This window comes from Callorhinchus milii, unplaced genomic scaffold, assembly GCF_018977255.1.
Source record: "Callorhinchus milii isolate IMCB2004 unplaced genomic scaffold, IMCB_Cmil_1.0 Scaffold5, whole genome shotgun sequence".
Lineage (NCBI taxonomy): Eukaryota > Metazoa > Chordata > Chondrichthyes > Chimaeriformes > Callorhinchidae > Callorhinchus > Callorhinchus milii.
Window position 1 is genome coordinate 67,613,881 of NW_024704746.1, and position 18,672 is coordinate 67,632,552.

The window sequence follows — 18,672 nt, forward strand, 5'->3', positions numbered from 1 at the left end:
CGCGTCACGAGGTGCTGCGAAGCTTTTAAACAGCACGGACTTGATGTTTCCACCTCGTCTTAAACTTGCAAGGCTATTTGGTCTGAAGGTTCAGGTTAGACACAGGTGGACCTTTTTGTTTTGTGTTTGTGTGCGTGTGTGCGTGTGTGCGAGAGCGGGAGAGGGGTGAATATCCAACCACTGTAGAGGAGTATTTCAAATTAATACTGAATTCATGACCTTTCCACAATTCTCAAATGTAAAGGCAGAATAGTCCAGGCGCGTAAGGCTGATGCAGTGCTTTAATCACGTCGTTGAGACGTCCCAAAGCGCTTCACAGGAATACGTATGGTAGAGCGGAGTGACTGTATTTAGTGGGCGAAACGCACCAGCCAATTGCGCACGGCAACATCCCACAAATATTTCCAAGGGTAAGCGGGGAGGTTTATATACCAAATGGTGTTTTAATACCTCACTGAATCGAGGAGCGTTTTAGGTGGTCGTTAGGTTGGTGTGGGTCAGAGCGGACAGGCAGGAAGGCAGTGGGAAATGGGATGAAGCGGTCAGTGGGAGCGAAGGAGAGTTGGGAGCTGTATAAACAGGACAATCCCGATATGGTTATGAGGGAGAGGTTTAGGTTGGGAGTGCGATTCTTTTTTTTTCAGTCTTCGGGCTCCTCGCTTTCCAATGACGAGTCAATGATGGAGCAGTCGGCTTGTGATTGCAAGAGTGGATCTGAAATCAGAGCACACACAGAACCCTGAAAAGACTACACGTACACACCTTGAAATCAGAGCACACAGGACACTAACACTCCCACCGACAACAACAACACATATTTACACAGCGCCTTTCACGTCCCAAGGTGTTGGGACAGTTGGGGGTTGGTATCTGGAGGGTAGAGGGGCAGTGAGGGTGGGGTGACCGGTTGCAGAGGAAGGTCTTGAGACATCCCTTGAAAGGAGGGGTGGGAGTCAGCGAGGCGGAGGGACTGTGGGATGGAGTTCCAGCGGGTGGGGGCAGCGAGGCTGAAGGCCTGGCTGCTGAAGGTGGAGCTCGCTGAGTGGAGGGGGCGGACAGGCCGGTTATGGGGGTTAGCTGGTCACATACGTGGCCACTGAGCCTAAAGTCAGAGCAGGAATTACACTGTTATATCACGAGATCAGGGAACACTCTGCGTCACAGGTACAGAGACTGCAATCGCAGCGCACAGGTTGCCCCACCCTCCGCACGCCCACAAAAGCCTGCGACACAAATTGTCCCACGGGCTCCTCACCGGTCAGTGTGGTGAGCGGCAGGATGTCGTCCGCCGACTGGATGAAGCCGTGTTCCGAGGTGACGATGAGTGTGGCTTCTTCATCCACGTCCATGGTGGGCGAGCACAGAGCCTGGGGTGGGGGGGGGGGTGAGGCACGAATAGGGGGAATAGAGTTAAATAGCGTTTAAACACACAAAACAAGCTGGTAATAATACACTAGAGGAGGGGGGAGAGAGAGGCTATGAGATCTTTAATGTCCGCCTGAACAGGTAAGGCGGGGAGTGAGGTGAGGTTTAACGTCTCGTGCAAGGGATGGAGATCGGGGGGGGGCGGGTCAGGGTCAGGAACGGGGTGCGGAGAATTTCTTACCTCCGTTACGTAAGCGCCATCGAGATCGGTGTGAACCTCGTGGTCCTGGTGGAGCGCCTCCCCACAGATCTCGGGATGCGAGGTCTCCACACTCGCCCCCAGCACCTCGATACTGTCTGGTTTCAGGCCGGACAAGTCACCCCNAGCCCCCGGCAGGTCCCCCCGACCAGCTCCTCTCTCCCCCTCCTCCTCCTCCTCACCCCCCTCCTCGCTCAGCTTGTCCGGGTCGATCTCGCCGTAGGAGTGCCGAACGCCGGCCGGGCCGGTGGGGTCGATCGCTGGATCTACACGGAGCTCGGCTTGGGTGATGGAGGTCGAGGTGCCGTCGGACTCCACTGCGTGGATGATGACCCCGGGGTGGTTCATTTGGACACTGACGTTCTCGGCTGTGCCGTGGAGCAGAGCTTCCGGCTGTCAAAACAATCCCCAAACATGTACATCACTCTGTAGCCTCTCCCCGCACAGGCCCATCCCACCCCGTCCCATCCAGCGCAGAGTGGGGTCCCCCTCATGTAGTGGTCAGTGAGCGCTCGCCTTGCGAGCGAGAGGACCCGGGTTCGATTCCCGGGTGGGTGGGCAAAACCTTAGGCAAGTTTCCCGACTCCACACACACACACACACACGCGCGCCTCTGTTTACCAGCAGTGAGTAGGAACCCGGTGGTTAGTCGATTGGGGGATCAACTTTCTGGGGGTAATAATCCCTTAAAAAAAAAATAATTTGGTCCCTCAACCCACGACTGTTTGTGGGGACGTCGCTGGGCGCGACTGGCTGCCCCTTTTCGGCCACAAAATACACAGTCACTACACTTTACGGTTCATCCCGTGAAGCGCTTTGAGACGTCTCGACGACGTGATAAGGCGCTGTATCACATGTAGGGATTATTGTTACTTACCGAGAGGGTGTGGACGATGATCTGTTCTGGGGAGGACGGCGATGTGAGGGTCACGGCGGGGCTAGCGGTCAGTGTTATGGGAAGCCCTTGGCTGGAGCTGGTCTGGATTAAGTACGTTCCCGGCGTTCCCGTGGGCTGTAACCGGAAGGACTGGAAGAGAAGAACACGGCGGCAATGTCAGCAATTCCCAGGAGGGTCGAAGGAGGAGCTTGTTAAGAAGAGGCTTGAAAGCAGAGGGAAGGCGAGCGAGGCGAGGTGAGGCGAGGTGAGGCGAGGGAGGGAGGGAGTCGACGTTTGAAAGCCAGGAGAGAGGTGGGGGCGGACGTTAGCACTTCGCAATACGACGACACAGAGTACAACTGTTTCTTACTCACCGGCAGGAACTCGAATCTCTGTAGTGTCCCAGCGTTGAGCGTTATGGTTTCGCAGTCTGCACTGACAGCACAGGAGTCTGTCGATGCTGTGTGAGCGTGCGAATGTGTGTGGCGTGTGAGTGTGTGTGTGTGTCGCGCGTGTGAGGCACATGTGAGTGCGTGTGTGAGCCCATGCGTGGCGTGTGAGTGTGTGTGTGTGTGTGGCGTGTGTGAGTGCGTGCGTGGCGTGTGAGTGTGTGTGTGTGTGTGGCGTGTGTGAGTGCGTGCGTGGCATGTGAGTGTGTGTGTGTGTGGCGTGTGTGAGTGCGTGCGTGGCATGTGAGTGTGTGTGTGTGGCGTGTGTGAGTGCGTGCGTGGCGTGTGAGTGTGTGTGTGGCATGTGTGAGTGCGTGCGTGGCGTGTGAGTGTGTGTGTGTGGCGTGTGTGAGTGCGTGCGTGGCGTGTGAGTGTGTGTGTGTGTGGCGTGTGTGAGTGCGTGCGTGTGCGCAAACAAAAGAAAACAACAGAAACGAGTTAAAAAAACGTACTCAACTTTTCCGGGTCCCCTTAACCCCTCACATTCCACACAGAGCGCTCCACAGGGAATCCCCATTAAGTGTCCCAGTCGACAAGGCAAGTTCCTCCCCCCGAATAAAATCGCTCGCACGCCCACAAAACACACAAAGTCACTACGCTTTACAGCGGATCCAGCGCAAAGCATCAAATGAGAGGATAATTATTGTTATTGTGTGTTTTTTTTGACCTACCGACATGTGTGATCTGTACGGGGATTTGGAGGGCGGCAACGGGGCTGTGCTGGTCTCCGCTGTTCTCCTCCACCTGAGCCAACCTGAGCCGCAGGTGCTGTACCCCCTGCGCTGGGCTGGGGCAGCTCGATCGCGTCTGACACTCGGCCGACAGCTGGATGTGCGGCTGCTTCAAACTCTCCACCAGCTGCCGCAAGCTCTCCACCAGTTCTGAGGCATGGGGTGGTGGGGGGGGGGAAATGGGGGTGAGAGAGAGGGAGGCAGAGAGAGAGAGAGGGGGGACGGTGGTGGGGAGCGGGGGGGGGTAGGGTTGAAGGGAAGGAGAGAAGAGGAAAGAAAGGGAGACGAGAATGAATTTGATGAGTTTTTACAGGGTGACAGTCCACTTGGCAAACTTTGCACTGCCCCATTCTCCCTGTCCCTCCTGCCCACACTCTCCCCACCACCATCCCCACCCCCACTTTCCCTCCCCCTCTCTCTCCCACCATCTCTCTCTCTCTCTCTCTCTCCATCCGTCCGTCTTTTTACACCAACTCGCTGTGTCAAAATAACGATGACAACAACACATGACATTTACACGGCGCCTTTCACGTCAGGAGGACGTCCCAAGGCGCTGGACAGTCAGGGATTTATTTGGACCCGAGGTGGGGGTTGCGATCAAGAGGGGGGGTGGAGGGCAGGGAGGGTGGGAGTTGGAGGGTGACCGAAGGCGCGGTCGAAGAGGAGGGTCTTTGAGACGGGACAAAGGAAGGGGTGAGGCTGAGGGACTGTGGGATGGAGTTCCAGAGGGTGGGGAGGGTGGCAGAGAGGTTGAAGGCCCGACCGCTGATGGTGGAGCGAGCCGGACGGAGCCTGCTGAGCGGAGAGGTTGATAGATGGAGCTGCAGAGAGGACTGGTGGAGGCACGAAACATAACACTGGGAGACGAGTCAGTTGGGAAGGGCCACCAGACCTGGGAACGTCAGCTCCTTGTGGCTGGTCACTTGTCGTTTGATTGTCCACCATTTGCTCCTGAGCCACTGAGGGGAACGGACACTGCTCCAGCCTTCGGCCATCAGGTCCCAGTTTATCTCATTCTCATCCTCAGCGTTCAGGTCCACTATCCTGTGTCAGGCAAATGCACAACAGATTGCACTATCTAATAATAATAATCATCATCATTATCTTCCCAAGTGATTATAGCGTTAAGAAATAAGGAACTGTAATAAAAATAATAATCCCTGCGTTTGATATAATGCCTCAACACGTCGTAGAGACGTCTCAAAGCTCTTCACGGTAAAGTGTAGTGACCGTGTATTTTGAGGGCAAAACGCGGCAGCCAATTGCACACAACAGCGTCCCCACAAACAGCCGTGGATTGAGTGAATTTCTTTGAGGAATTATTACCCCTGGAAAAGGGGTAATAATCGACTAACAACCGGGTTCCTACTGACTACTGGTAAACAGAGGCGTGTGTGTGCGTGGAGTAAGGAAACTTGCCTAAGGTTGCCCAGGAATTAAACCCGGGTCCTCTCCCTTGCGAGGCAAGCGCTCTAACCATTCAGCCCCCCCGCTCACCCCAAAATCCCCTGCCCTGCAATCGCACTGCGAGTACGGTTGAGGGGTGTTAAAACCCCCCTCCCCCACCCTTTGAGAAAGGCTGTCTTTGTCATGTGTTCGCATAGCTGAGGGTGTCCCCAGTGGAGGGGACTCCTGTGTGGACCACCCACCTCAGGATCAGGTTGATCTCATCGTCTTTGCTCCACTCTGTCCCCCCACTCTGCTTCCAGTTCAGGTAGTTGAGCCACTTGGAGCGACACTGCTTCTCGGAGCGCGTGCCCACCCGCTCGGCCACGGCTGCCCACGAGACCCCCTGAGTCACGATGTCGCCGGGGTCCGTGGCCGTCAGCTCGTGTACCACCTCGGCCAGCCGCTTCTCCTCCTCCACCGTCCACTTCCCTGGAGGAGCAGCGAGAGAGAGAGAGAGAGAGCGAGAGAGATGTGTGAGCAAGAGGGAAGAGGAAAATGAGGGAAAGGGTGAGAGTGAAAGAGGAAAAACGGATGAAGGGGAGAATTGGGGAAGAACAAGAGGAGGAAAGGGGAAGAGGAAAGAAGGGGGAAAGGAAGGGGTGCGAGGAGGATTCCTCGCATTTGATACAGCGCCTCATCACGTCTTCGAGACGTCTCAAGGCACTTCACAGGATACGCTGTAAAGTGGGGCGACCGTGTACTTTGTAGGTGAAACGCGGCAGCCAATTGCGCACAGCAGCGTCCCCGCAAACAGTCCTTTCTCTCTCTCTCTTAGCCCCCAGATAAAATCGGTCACTCGATCCACGACTGTTTTTGAGACGCTGCTGTGCGCAATTGGCTGCTGCGTTTCAACCCACAAAACATACACAGACACTGACTGCACTTTATCCCGTGAAGCGCTTTGAGGCGTCTCGAAGACGTGATAAGGCGCCGCATCAAATGCGAGGATTGCTACTGTTATTCTCTCTTCTCGCGCCGCTGGGCTCAGAGAGCTGGTGACAGGCAGCGTAAATGTTACCCGTGTTGCAGGTGTCCTTCATTAAGCGGCATCGATCCTTCACTGACGAGGCGCTCCTGCCCAGAGCTGCTCCTATCGTCGCCCAGTCGTTGCCGTGCTTCGATCGTAGCCTATGAACAAGTGGGCAAAACGGTACATCAGGACACACGTCTTAATGAATCATCCAAACATGATCCCAGAACTGAGAGGTTAGACCTGTCAGGACAGGCTGAACACGCTTGGACTTTTTTCTCTTGAAAAGAGGAAGTTAAGGGGTGACCTGATAGAGGTCTTTAAAATGATGAAAGGTTTTGAGAGGGTCGACATAGGGAAGGTGTTTCCACTTGTGGGGAAGACCGAAACCAGGGGCCATCGATATAAAACAGTCACAAATAGATCAAATGGGGAAGTTAGAAGAATTTTTTCTTCACACGGAGAGAAGTGGGACTGTGGAACATGCCACCACAAGGAGTTGTTGAGGCAAATAGCACAGATGTATTTAAGGGAAAGCTAGATAATTTCTTATTAAATTTCTTAGATACATTTGCGTTTCGCCCACAAGGAAGGGGGGGGGTGATAATTCTCCCATTTCCCATTCCAGGTTGTACCCCCCCCCTTCAGTATCAAAACGTGTAACCCACATTTAATATTACTATATCACGGCATATTGTAATAAATTCCCCACCCCACCCCTACCCACAACAAGGAGCAAAATAACTTACTCTTTAAGCTTCATAATCTCTTGTGGTGTATACCTGTGAACCAGAAGGGGTTTGGGAATAGTGAGGGATATGGTAGGGTATGTTGGGGGTGGAGAGGGGGGCAGGGAGTGGGTGGTGGGTGGGGGGAGGAGGGAGGCAGAGTGTGGGGGCAAAGGGAAAGAAACAAACATTAGCCATGATAATTAATTTTTTTTGGTCCCCGCCCCCTAAAAAAATCGGTTCAAAGTAAAAAAAAAACAAATGCAAAATTCTTCACACTTTCCAACGTGGTTCCTGTTGTCGTACATTCGCAGGACCCGTCTGTACACAGCGAAGAGAGGCCTGTTGAGTCCTCTGGCTATGGTCCTGTAGAAGTCTTTCCTCTCGTCCTTTGACATCTCAAATATGACCTCCGTGGCATCGCTCAGCCCGTGCATCTGTGCAGGAGAGGAGGAATAATAATAATAGGAATAATAATAATAATAATCCTTGCATTTGATACAGCGCCTTATCGCGTCTTCGAGACGTCTCAAAGCGCTTCACAGGACAGACGGTAAAGTGGAGTGACTGTATAATTTGTGGGCGAAACGCAAACCCTGCGTTGTCGGAGGTGCCCACATCAGATGCTGTGATGGGAGGATGAAGGTTCTGGGAGTTCTGGAGGGATGACACCAGATGGGCCAAAGGGCTTTCCTTCATCATCCGATCTAATCCTGGGATTTCTGACCTCAACACTCTCGGCACCACTGAACTCACTTGCAAGTAATTTTCAATGTTGCTCATTAGTATATCGATCTCTTCCTTCGACCACATCCCCTGCTTCCACTTGTGACCTGTTGGGGTGGGGTGGGGGGGAAACGACAACAAGAGTGAACAACTGGCCAAGTGGGGAGGGAGGGAGGAAGGCGGAGGGATTGAGGGAGAGAGACCTTACCTTTGTTCTGTAGTGTGTCCTTATCTTCTTTCGTTGTGAACCAGGCCTGACTAACGGGGTCAAGATCATCATTGTTCTGGGGAGAAACTCTTTCCAGCTGTTCATCGTTGTGTAAGATCTACAAGTAAAAAAATAATCTGGTGTTAGGCCACTAAAATAGAGGGAGCAAAGCCAGGAGAAAGAGAGAGAAAGAAAAACCCTCTTAGAAATGAATTATTCCCTTGTCCTTTTTCTTGTCTGGTGGTCGAGGTGCGAGCAGCGAAGGGAGAAAAACGGAGAGTGGAAGGCACGAAAAGAATTACAGCAACGACAACAAATCCAGTCAGTAAGAAAGAAAGACACACAGACCGAAAGAAAGAGAGTGAAAAAGGGAAAGAAAAGGTTGGGGCGGAACAGAGAAAAAAAAGAGAGAAAGGGATAGGGATGGTGAGTCAGGGATGGAACGAGGGATAGGGAAGGAGAAAGGAAGAGAGAGGGAGGGAGGTAGGTTACGGAGGAACAGAGTGGGAGGAATATCGAGGGAGGGATAGAGAGAGAGGCAATAGGGAGGAATAGAGAGGGAGAAAGGAAGAGCGAGAAGGGAGTCCTCTACGGGAACAAACTCGCCTTGTCTGGGTGGCTGATCGGGAGAGAGATGCCTGGGGTTACCTGTATCTGAGTAATGGTTTCCTCGTCCTCCACTTCGGTGTCGTTTGCCAGCTCGGAGGCTGCCTCCCCCGTCATGGTCACCGCAAAACTCTGGTCTCCGTCTGTAACTAACACGGGTGTGTTACAGCCTCGGCTCAGGCAAAGTACCCATGTCGAACAACCGGCACAGCAATAACAATAACCCTGGCATTCGATACGGCGCCTCATCACGTCGTCGAGACGTCTCAAAGCGCTTCGCGGAATCTACTGTAAAGTGCAGTGACTGCGTACTTTGTGGGCGAAACGCGGCAGCCGATTGAGCCCAGCAGCGTCCCCCACACAAACAGTCGCGGATTGAGTGACCCAAATTTTTTCGGAGGGATTATTTTACCCCAATCGACTAAAAAACGGGTTCCTGCTCAACTGCTCGGGAAACAGAGGCGTGTGCGCGGTGTAAGGAAACTTGCCGAAGGTTTCGCCCTGCCCGGGAATCGAACCTGGGTCCTCTCGCTAACCAATCTGCGACAGGACTCCACCTAGAGCATCTTATCACGTCGTCAAGATGTCTCCAGTTGCTTTCAAAGGATTTAATGCGAAGTGTAGTGACTTATGTATTGGGAGCCGAATGCAGCAGCCTGTTGGCGCTCAGCGACGTCCCCACAAAACTACAATCCCCCAAATGACACGGGTCATTCGCTTCAGGGCTGCCTGACAAATGCACAACCATTTCCTTTGGCTGTAGGTCCTGGCAGGTGCTTTGGGAGGTTTCTGAGACGTGATAAGGCGCTGTATCCATGACCTGCTGTGCTTTTGAACGGCCAAGGGGTGGTGCTCGAGTGAAGATCATGAGGTGTAAATTTGCGAGTCATGTAAACGTGTGTAGAGAAGGAAGTACGTAAACTCTTTATGTCATTCTAACCCCATTCCCTGCTCTCTCTCTCTCTCTCTCTCTCTCTCCCCCATCGTGTCTGTGCTGGGGCTCGCTCCCCCACTGGGTTGCTTTAATCATTTGCGAGCGAGCTTACTGGGGAGTGTGACAACTGACTGCACTGTTGCGAAGGGGCCACCGATGGTGGTCGTGGATTCCATGCTGTTGTCATCTTCGGCTGATAAGCAAAGCCTCTTGTGCAGGGGCTCCTGATTGTTTTCAGATTCCAAATCTTCGTTCGCTGCATTTGGAAAGAAAAATACAAGTTTCACGTTAAATCGGCTTGGGGGCGAGGTTTGGGGGAGGGGGAGAAAAAAAATCTACAAGTAAACATTGGCAGCGACACCTAAGAAATTTAACATCCATTCCCTAAAACAACGAAAGAGATTAGGAGAATTTATTTTTCTCTGACACATTAATAATAATAATAATCATAATTGCATTTGACCAAGAGCCTTTCAGGTCGGGAGGACGTTCCAAAGTGCTCTTACAGGGTATACAGTAATGTGGAGTGACTGTGTGTTTTGCGGGCCAAAGCAGCAGGCAATTTTACGCACAGCAACGTCGCCAAAAACAGCCACAGAATCAACGACCACATTTATTTGTTGTCCAGGAGAAACTCCGTTCACTGTTCAGGTGAAGGTAACCAAAAATGCAGTCACCGAGGTACGTTTTAAAAAGGGCAGTGTGAAATGGGTTGGTTTTTCACAGGTTGGCACTCGCGCACACACACGCACACACACGATGGGCCGAATGTCTTTCCTCTCTATGCTGTAAATTTATATAATAATATATAATAATTTTTGCATCCTTGCCAATAGCGCACAGCAGCGTCCCACAAACAGTCGTGGATTGAGTGACCAAATTCTTATTCTTATTTTTTTTTGGATCGGGAAAGTGATCCCGCCCGGGATTCAAACCTGGGTCCTCTCGCTTGCGAGGCGGGGGCTCTAACCACTGAGCTACAGGTTTCTACAGTTAGATAGTATTTCAGGAGCTGAGCTCTTCCCTACCGGTTTGAGGGCAGTGCAGGATGAGATTGCCTTCGGTGTCTTGGGCGAGGGTGACGGAGCTGACAGTTTCCAAGGTAACTGTGCCAGACTCGTCCTCAACTGTGTTCATACTCAACCTGAGGGAATCAAAGCAGCAAAAAACAAACAAAAACATTGATTTCCACCACCACCAACGCATGACATTCACACAGCGACTTTCACGTCGGGAGGACGTCCCAAGCAGCTGGACAGTCAGGGGTTTGGACCCGAGCTGGGGGTTGGGATCAGGGAGGGTGGGGGGTAGGAGGGTGACCGAAGACGCGGTCGAAGAGGAGGGTCTTGAGACGGCCCATCACCCCGGTCCTCGCTAGACCCCCCCCATCTCCCAGTGGATCAACTTCAAGATCCCTCCCTCTCACTTGGAATCCCTACATCTGTCATCTTCACCAGCCTCACCTCTGCTCCTCGCGCGCAACCCCACTCCCCCACCAACCCCACCCTCCGCTCGGCAAACTCAAGCCAGCTTCATCTTCCTTACCCCCTTCCATCCCACCATTGCCAGCCAAGCCTTCAACCACTGTGGAACTCCATCCCAGAGTCCCTCACCCCATCCCTCGCCACCTTTAAAGCCCGTCTTAAGACCTTGCATTTCGACTATGCTTTTGTTCACTGTTGCAATTCCCACCCCCTCTCCCCCTCTTGTGTCCTTAACCCCCACCCCCAGCCCCCCGCCAGCGCTGAGTGATTTTTTTTCACTTAAGAGTTCTTGGAGGTGGAATGCCTCAAGAGGGAATTAGATGGTATGTGTAGGCTAGTGGTTTGAAGGGTTTTGAAGGGGGATAGGGCGAGGCAGTGGAATTGAAAATGTATATGTATATACTTATATATATATTAAAAACCAGACAAGAAGATTCATGCGATATAACTAGTGATGTGATGTCCACTTGCTTGGCTCCACAGACCCCAGCCTGCTCCATGTCCCCCGGCCCCCCCCAGCTTGGGGGTCGGGCATTCAGCCTCTCTGCCCCCATCCTTTGGAACTCCATCCCACAGTCCCTCCACCTCGCTCCCTGCCTCGCCTCCTTCAAAGCCCGTCTCAAGACCCTACTCTTCGACCGAGCCTTTGGTCACCCTCCTAACCCCACCCTCCCAGCCCTCCACCCCCCCTGATCCCAACCCCCAGCTCGGGTCCAAATCCCTGACTGTCCAGCGCCTTGGGACGTGAAAGGCGTTGTGTAAATACCTTTTGTTGTTGATGTAGCTGGTCAGTAACTCCAATGCATCCCTAGTATCCTTTGTCCATGTGCCCAAAAGGATTTTTTTTAAGCCCACATCACAGCCCTGTGTACACAGGGCCTGAAAACAGGCAAACTCCGGGACAATACCTTCAGCAAGCACGAGCACCAAAACCCCTTCCCCTCCTTCCAGCCCCCCTGTAATCCTTGCATTTTTTGATACCCGCCTTATCACGTCATTGAGACATCTCAAAACGCTTCACAGAATATATTTCAAAGTGAACTGACTGTGTACTTTGCAGGTGAAACGCAGCGGCCAATTGCGCACAGCAGCGTCCCATAAACAGTCGTGGATTGAATGACCCATTATTATTTTAATGGGGTTATTATCCCCGGAGAGCGCTCAGCCAATCCACTAACAACCGAGTTCCTACTTAAGCTAGTAAACCGAGGCGTGTGGAGTAAGGAAATTTTCCTAAAGTTTCCTGAGAATCGAACCCGGGTCCACTTGCTTGCTCTAACCACTGCACTACCGAGACGTCTTAGCCCTCTAAACGCACTACCCTCGAGGCAGCAATGGTCAAGGCGCAGAAACATTTACAATAATCCTTGCATTTGATATACCGCCTTATCACGTTTTTGAGACGTCTCAAAGCGTTTCACGGAAATAGACTGTAATATGAATCGACTTGTGTGTTTTGTGGGCGAAATGATCAAATCAGCCGAGTTCAGATCAGCAGAAGTTTTGTCAGGCTACATATTTATTATGGATTACAACTTGGGAGGGTATTCGTGTGTGTGCGCGCGCTCGCGTGTGTGTGTGTGTGTGTGGGGGGGGGGGGGAGAGAAAGAAAGGTCAACGATATTTATAAACGACTGTCCTCATTCCAGTCCGCGATAAAGCAGAGAAAACTCCCGAAACAAACGAACAGGTACGCGAATAAAATTTGATGAGAAAGCACAATGCCACAGAAGTTGCAAAGAAAAGAAAACATGAAGTACGAACGATTTGTTTTTTAATTTCCTTCCACAGAATTTTTTTGTTCCTCCCCCACCGCAAAAAAAGGTCAGAAGCAAATATAAAATTTAAATAGAAAATTCCAAAGTGCACAGACACACGTAATAACATACACACACAGAGTAATATTCTGCGTGTGGTATTGTATGTTACTGTGTGTGCGTGTATATATATATATATTACCGTGTGTGTATGTCGTATTGTGTGTGTTTCCTGTGTTTGTATTAGTGTGTGTTACCGTGTGTGGGTGTGTATGTCACTGTGTGTGTGTTACTGTATGTGTGTGTTACTGTGCCAGTGTTAGTGCTTGTGTGATGCTGTGCATGTGTACTATGTACTATGTGTATTACTGTGTGTGTTACTATGTATACGTGCGTTAGTGTGTATGTCACTCTCTCCCCCCGACATTCTCCCTCTCGCACACTCAATCTCACATGCTCCCGCTTACTCTCACACTCTTTCACACTCCTTTTCATGCTCTCATTCTCACTTCTCACTCACTCTCCCTCTCACGCACTCTTTCACACTCCCTCTCTCCCCCTTTCACACTCACTCACTCTCATTCTCACTCTCACATTCTGACTCTCATTCTCTCTCTCTCATTCTCACTCTCTCATTCTCACACTCTCTCTCATTCTCACATTCTGACTCTCATTCTCACTCTCATACTCTCTTTCACACTCATTCTCACACCATCTCTCATTCTCACTCACTCACTCTCTTATTCTCACTCTTCACTCACACTCTCTCTCACACTCTCATTCTCACTCACTCACTCTCCCTCACTCACTCATTCTCACTCTCTCTCTCATTCTCACTCTCTCTCACACTCTCCCTCTCTCTCACACACACATCGAGTGAGGGGAGAGACAACAGCCGCAATGTTCCCCCCCACCACCCAACTCCCCTTCCTCTGTGTGTCTCTCTCTCTCTGTCTCTGTGCTGTGTGTGTGAGAGTGGCCGCCATGGCCCCTGTGTGTGTGAGTGGCCGCCATGGCCCCTGTGTGTGTGTGTGTGTGTGTGAGTGGCCGCCATGGCCCCTGTGTGTGTGTGTGTGTGTGTGTGTGTGAGTGGCCGCCATGGCCCCTGTGTGTGTGTGTGTGAGTGGCCGCCATGGCCCCTGTGTGTGTGTGTGTGAGAGTGGCCGCCATGGCCCCTGTGTGAGTGTGTGAGAGTGGCCGCCATGGCCCCTGTGTGTGTGTGTGTGTGTGTGAGTGGCCGCCATGGCCCCTGTGTGTGTGTGTGTGAGTGGCCGCCATGGCCCCTGTGTGTGTGTGTGTGAGTGGCCGCCATGGCCCCTGTGTGTGTGTGTGTGAGTGGCCGCCATGGCCCCTGTGTGTGTGTGTGTGAGTGGCCGCCATGGCCCCTGTGTGTGTGTGTGAGTGGCCGCCATGGCCCCTGTGTGTGTGTGTGTGAGAGTGGCCGCCATGGCCCCTGTGTGTGTGTGTGAGTGGCCGCCATGGCCCCTGTGTGTGTGTGTGAGTGGCCGCCATGGCCCCTGTGTGTGTGTGTGAGTGGCCGCCATGGCCCCTGTGTGTGTGTGTGTGAGAGTGGCCGCCATGGCCCCTGTGTGTGTGTGTGAGTGTGTGAGTGGCCGCCATGGCCCCTGTGTGAGTGTGTGTGTGTGTGTGAGAGTGGCCGCCATGGCCCCTGTGTGTGTGTGTGTGTGTGTGAGAGTGGCCGCCATGGCCCCTGTGTGTGTGTGTGTGTGTGTGTGTGAGTGGCCGCCATGGCCCCTGTGTGTGTGTGTGTGTGTGAGTGGCCGCCATGGCCCCTGTGCTGTGCTGTGTGTGTGAGTGAGTGAGTGACTTACTTCCTGTTGTGGGTCCGGGCACTTTCCCGCTGACAGCGCCGGGGACCAGGATGACAAAATGCCAGGATGGAGCCGGGCCCCGCCACAGGCCGGAAGTGGCGCCGCGTCACTTCCGCCCCCATACACACACACACACACTCCTTTACTCCCTCTCACTCCCTCCCTCACTCCTTCCCTCACTCTCTCTCTCCCTCACTCCCTCCTTCCCTCACTCCTTCCCTCACTCTCTCTCCCTCACTCCCTCCTTCCCTCACTCCTTCCCTCACTCTCTCTCCCTCACTCCCTCCCTTCCCTCACTCTCCCCCTCACTCTCTCCCTCCTTCCCTCACTCTCTCCCTCACTCTCCCTCTCTCTCTCTCCCCCTCACTCCCTCCCTCTTACCTCACTCTCTCTCTCCCTCACTCCCTCCTTCCCTCACTCTCTCCCTCACTCCTTCCCTCACTCTCTCTCTCCCTCACTCCCTCCTTCCCTCACTCTCTCCCTCACTCCCTCCCTCCTTCCCTCACTCTCTCTCCCTCACTCCCTCTCTCCTTCCCTCACTCTCCCCCTCACTCCCTCCCTCCTTCCCTCACTCTCTCCCTCCTTCCCTCACTCTCTCACTCCCTCTCTCCTTCCCTCACTCCCTCCGTCCCTCACTCTTTCTCTCACTCTATCCCCCCCCTCTCATTCACACTCTCTCCTTCACACTCTCTTTCCCTCTCTCTCTCCTTCACTCTCTCTCCCCTCTCTCTCTGTCACTCTCCCTCACTCTCTCCTTCACTTTCCCTCTCCTTCATTCTCTCCTTCACTCCTCTCCTTCACTCACTCTCTCCCCTTCACTCTCTCCTTTACTCTCTCTATCCCTCCCTCTCCCTCATTCTCTTCTTCACTCTCTCTATCTCTCTCCTTCCCTCTCTCTCCTACACTCTATCTCTCTCCACTCACTCTCGCCTTCACTCTATCTCTCTCCTTCACTCTCTTTCCTCTCACTCGATCTCTCTCCACTCTCTCCTCCACTCTCTCTATCCCTCACTCTCTATCTCTTTCCCTCACTCTCTCTATCTCTCTCTCTCACTCCCTCCTTCGCTCTCTTTCCCTCACTCTCTCCAACGCACGCGGACTCCGAGGACAGCTGAACTCTCAACAGCTGCGCTCCTCTTGTTTCTCTCCCACAGACAACTCAACTCTGTCCTCTCTCTCTCTCTCTCACTCTCTCCATCCCATCACTCCCAACCCCCACGCCTTGGGCTTTGCAGTTCCACGATTGTCCAGTGGCGCCGCTGTGGAGCAGTATCATGGGATCACAATGGGGATTGGAGATCATGGACCAGTGCAGTGTATATTATTATTATTATTGATTAATATTTAATAAAAGGCTTCAAATTATTAATAATCCTCCTTGCGTTTTGCTACAGAGCCTATAACGTTACAACCGCAACAACATCTCGCCCTCACGCAAGAGCCCTCACGCAAGTTAGCGCCTCGGAGCGCTCCGCGGCGACTGGACGGAAGGGAATGCAGAGCAAAGGTGGGATAGCACGTAGCAGGGGCTGGTTTGATAGCGTTCGAAATGCCGGACAAAGGTCCGACAAGCCCCCAAGCCGGTCCAGCCAGTTTGACGTCACATCTGTAAAGGAACAAGCCGTCTCTGGTATGCTGCCGCACCCCCCACACACACCTACTACCACACTTCCCTTTGCAGTTCGCAACGAAACAGTAAATTCTGTGAAGCGCTTTGAGACGTCTAGCAGGCGGGATAAGGCACTACGTCAAACGCAAGTAATTTTTAAAAAAAAATGTACAGTAAAAAATCCAGAGCAGATTTGCTTGAGGCATGTGACTGGTAATTGTCGGAGATATATCTCAGAATAAACCTTGGCAACGCTAATTCAAATGAATAACTATGCCTTCATCCCTACCATGTGCTTGTTTTGAACTGGCTTTTCCTGTAATACAGGTAATGCAATTCAACGTACGACACACAAGAAAATATCTCCCACGCACGAGGAACTAACAGATTGTTTCAGATCAAGTTTTTATCCTTTATCTTCCTTCCCCTCCCTCCTGAAGGAGATTGACTGTTTCTCTTTCCCCTCTTAATACTGGATGGAGCTCCCGAGCCACCAATAGAAAGAGCAGCAGGGAATTCTGAATGGGATTATAGCCTCATAATCTTTCAGCACAGAAGGAGGCCATTTGGCCCATTATTTGGCCAGTTGGTGTTAAAGCTGCTCCGCAAATGGAAAAGAGAAAGGAGTTTCTCTACCCCCAGTGTCCTGGCCAACAATCCACCAAACAAAATGAATCATTGACGTCACGACTGTCTGTTGGACATTGCTGTGCGGAAATTGACTGCTGTGTTTGCCCTCAAATGCAGAGTCACTCCACTTTACAAGGAGAAAAATAGTTGTGAAGCACTTCGAGATATTTCTACACAATAGGGGCTATATCAAATTGCAATAATAAGTTTAATAATGCACCAGTCCATTTAATTCACAAATAATGTGGACAATTAGCATATAAATGGATGTTAATTCCTGGGTGGGGAGAAACCTTAGGTGAGTTTCCTTATTCCACGTGCCTCTGTTTACCTAGCAGTAAGTGGGAACTCAGTTGTTAGTCGATTAGTGGATAACTTTCCGGGAGTAATAATCCCTCATTTGGCGGATTTGGTCACTCAATCCTTCTGTGTGCAATCACCCACAAAATATACAGTCAATTCACTTTACAGTATATCCTGTGAAGCGCTTTGAGACGTCTCAACAACGTAATAAGGCAATGTATCAAATGCAAGGATTATTATTATTATTGATATAACACTTGACTTGTAGAACAACAAACATGTTTGGCAGCCTCAATCGAGACCCAGTGGCAGGCGGGTTCAAATATGATTGAAATTTATTGATGATGACTTATTGGCAAACCATAGCACCATAAAGACTGCCTTGCGGGATTTTCAAAAAGAAAGTAGAACTGGTAAAGCACTTTAAGATGACTTGATGCTGGGATAAGATGGTGAACAGAACTCTGAACTCAATGTGTGTACGCACAAGGTTATTTAAAGCACAGGGAAAACTGAGTTCACTTGAGCGCAATGCAGTTCACATATTGTGTTGGCAGCCACCCAGATATTGCATAAGACACCAGGAAGTGTTTCTTTACCCAGAGGGTAATCCGTGCCTGGAACTGGGTTGCCAGGAAGTGTGGTTGAGGTCAGGACACTGAGACTCATTTAATAAACAGCTCGATGCTGTGATGAGGGCTGATGGCAAGGGTGGGTTTCTGGAGGGATGAGATCAGATTGGCCGAAGGGCTTCTTCAACTGAACCGATTTCATGACCTCAACCGATCTCTGCCAGTTCAGTGCTTCCCCCAGCACTGCACTGGAGAGTCATAAAACCATAGAAATTTATCGTGTAGAAGGAGGCCATTCAGCCCATGGAGTCTGCACCAGCTCTCAGAGCAAGCTGTTCATTCAGTTCCACTGCACTGCCCTCATCCCCACCTCATTCAAGCCTCTATCCTTCATATAGCTGTCTGCTTCCCTCTTGAAACCCACAATGGATTCTGCCTTCCACCACTTTACTTGGCAGCGTATTGCCAGGACTGTGAACATAAAGTCCCCGACGTGGGGGGGCTTGAACCCACAACCTTCTGCCTCAGAGGCGTGAGAGAGAGAGAGAGAGCGAGAGAGAGCACTACTGACCTCGCGATGATAGCTTGGGGAACCCATTATAATCCAAATGGCATGTATTGCCAAACACTCGGCTCACGCTCTTCGAGACGCTACCCCGTGTGAAGGGCGCAAGTTGTTGTTGTACACACAAATGAACCTGAGTTGGCCTGGCTCACTTACTGTTGGAATTGGTTGATGATTTGTTGCTGAGACCCGGAGCAAACAAACCTAAAGCTTCTCCAACGAGAGAAAGGAAGCAGCTGCTCAGCTCTGATTGATCTCTTCCTTGTCCGCTTCTCCGATGAAAATGGATTCCTCCGGGCAGAGTGAAGGTGTCACCGTATCTTCCTCCCCGCCCCCCCCCCGCCGAGCTGCAGTGGAGGGACCTGCATTACATCCACCCCATTTCTCAAACAAAACTGTGGTGGACATCTTCCTCTTCGATCGATCATGCTTACAGTTACTTCCTCTCTCCTCCTCCCGGCTTGGCGTCAGGCTGTTAAGTACTCAGAGACCTTCCCTGCGTGAAGGGCGCTACAGTTAATAAATGGAGTCCTGTAGCTCAGTGGTTAGAGCCCTCGCCTCGCAAGCGAGAGGACCCGGGTTTGATTCCCGGGCGGGCGGGGCGAAACCTCGGGCAAG

The 18,672-nt window shown here is 51.8% G+C and overlaps 1 protein-coding gene across 3 annotated transcripts; it reads right to left on the reverse strand.

The window, feature by feature from the left end:
• Window positions 1–349: 349 nt before the first annotated feature.
• dmtf1 (cyclin D binding myb-like transcription factor 1) lies at window positions 350–14,520 on the reverse strand. 3 transcript variants are annotated; one of them, XM_042335770.1, is made up of 17 exons: window positions 14,376–14,520; window positions 10,331–10,446; window positions 9,415–9,558; window positions 8,411–8,511; window positions 7,763–7,880; window positions 7,585–7,661; window positions 7,108–7,265; window positions 6,850–6,882; window positions 6,149–6,258; window positions 5,331–5,559; window positions 4,574–4,725; window positions 3,622–3,831; window positions 2,876–2,961; window positions 2,502–2,651; window positions 1,607–2,017; window positions 1,256–1,367; window positions 350–714 (listed from the first exon to the last, which is right to left on the reverse strand). In XM_042335770.1, exons 1-17 carry the CDS (start codon window positions 14,495–14,497, stop codon window positions 641–643), a joined length of 2,403 nt encoding a protein of 800 aa, XP_042191704.1. In that variant the 5' UTR covers window positions 14,498–14,520; the 3' UTR covers window positions 350–640. The 3 variants fall into 3 exon arrangements, with proteins under 3 accessions (XP_042191704.1, XP_042191703.1, XP_042191705.1); XM_042335769.1 differs by having other exon boundaries at window positions 8,411–8,517; XM_042335771.1 differs by lacking the exon at window positions 14,376–14,520 and adding an exon at window positions 11,553–11,738 and having other exon boundaries at window positions 8,411–8,517.
• Between the last annotated feature and the right edge of the window lie 4,152 nt (window positions 14,521–18,672).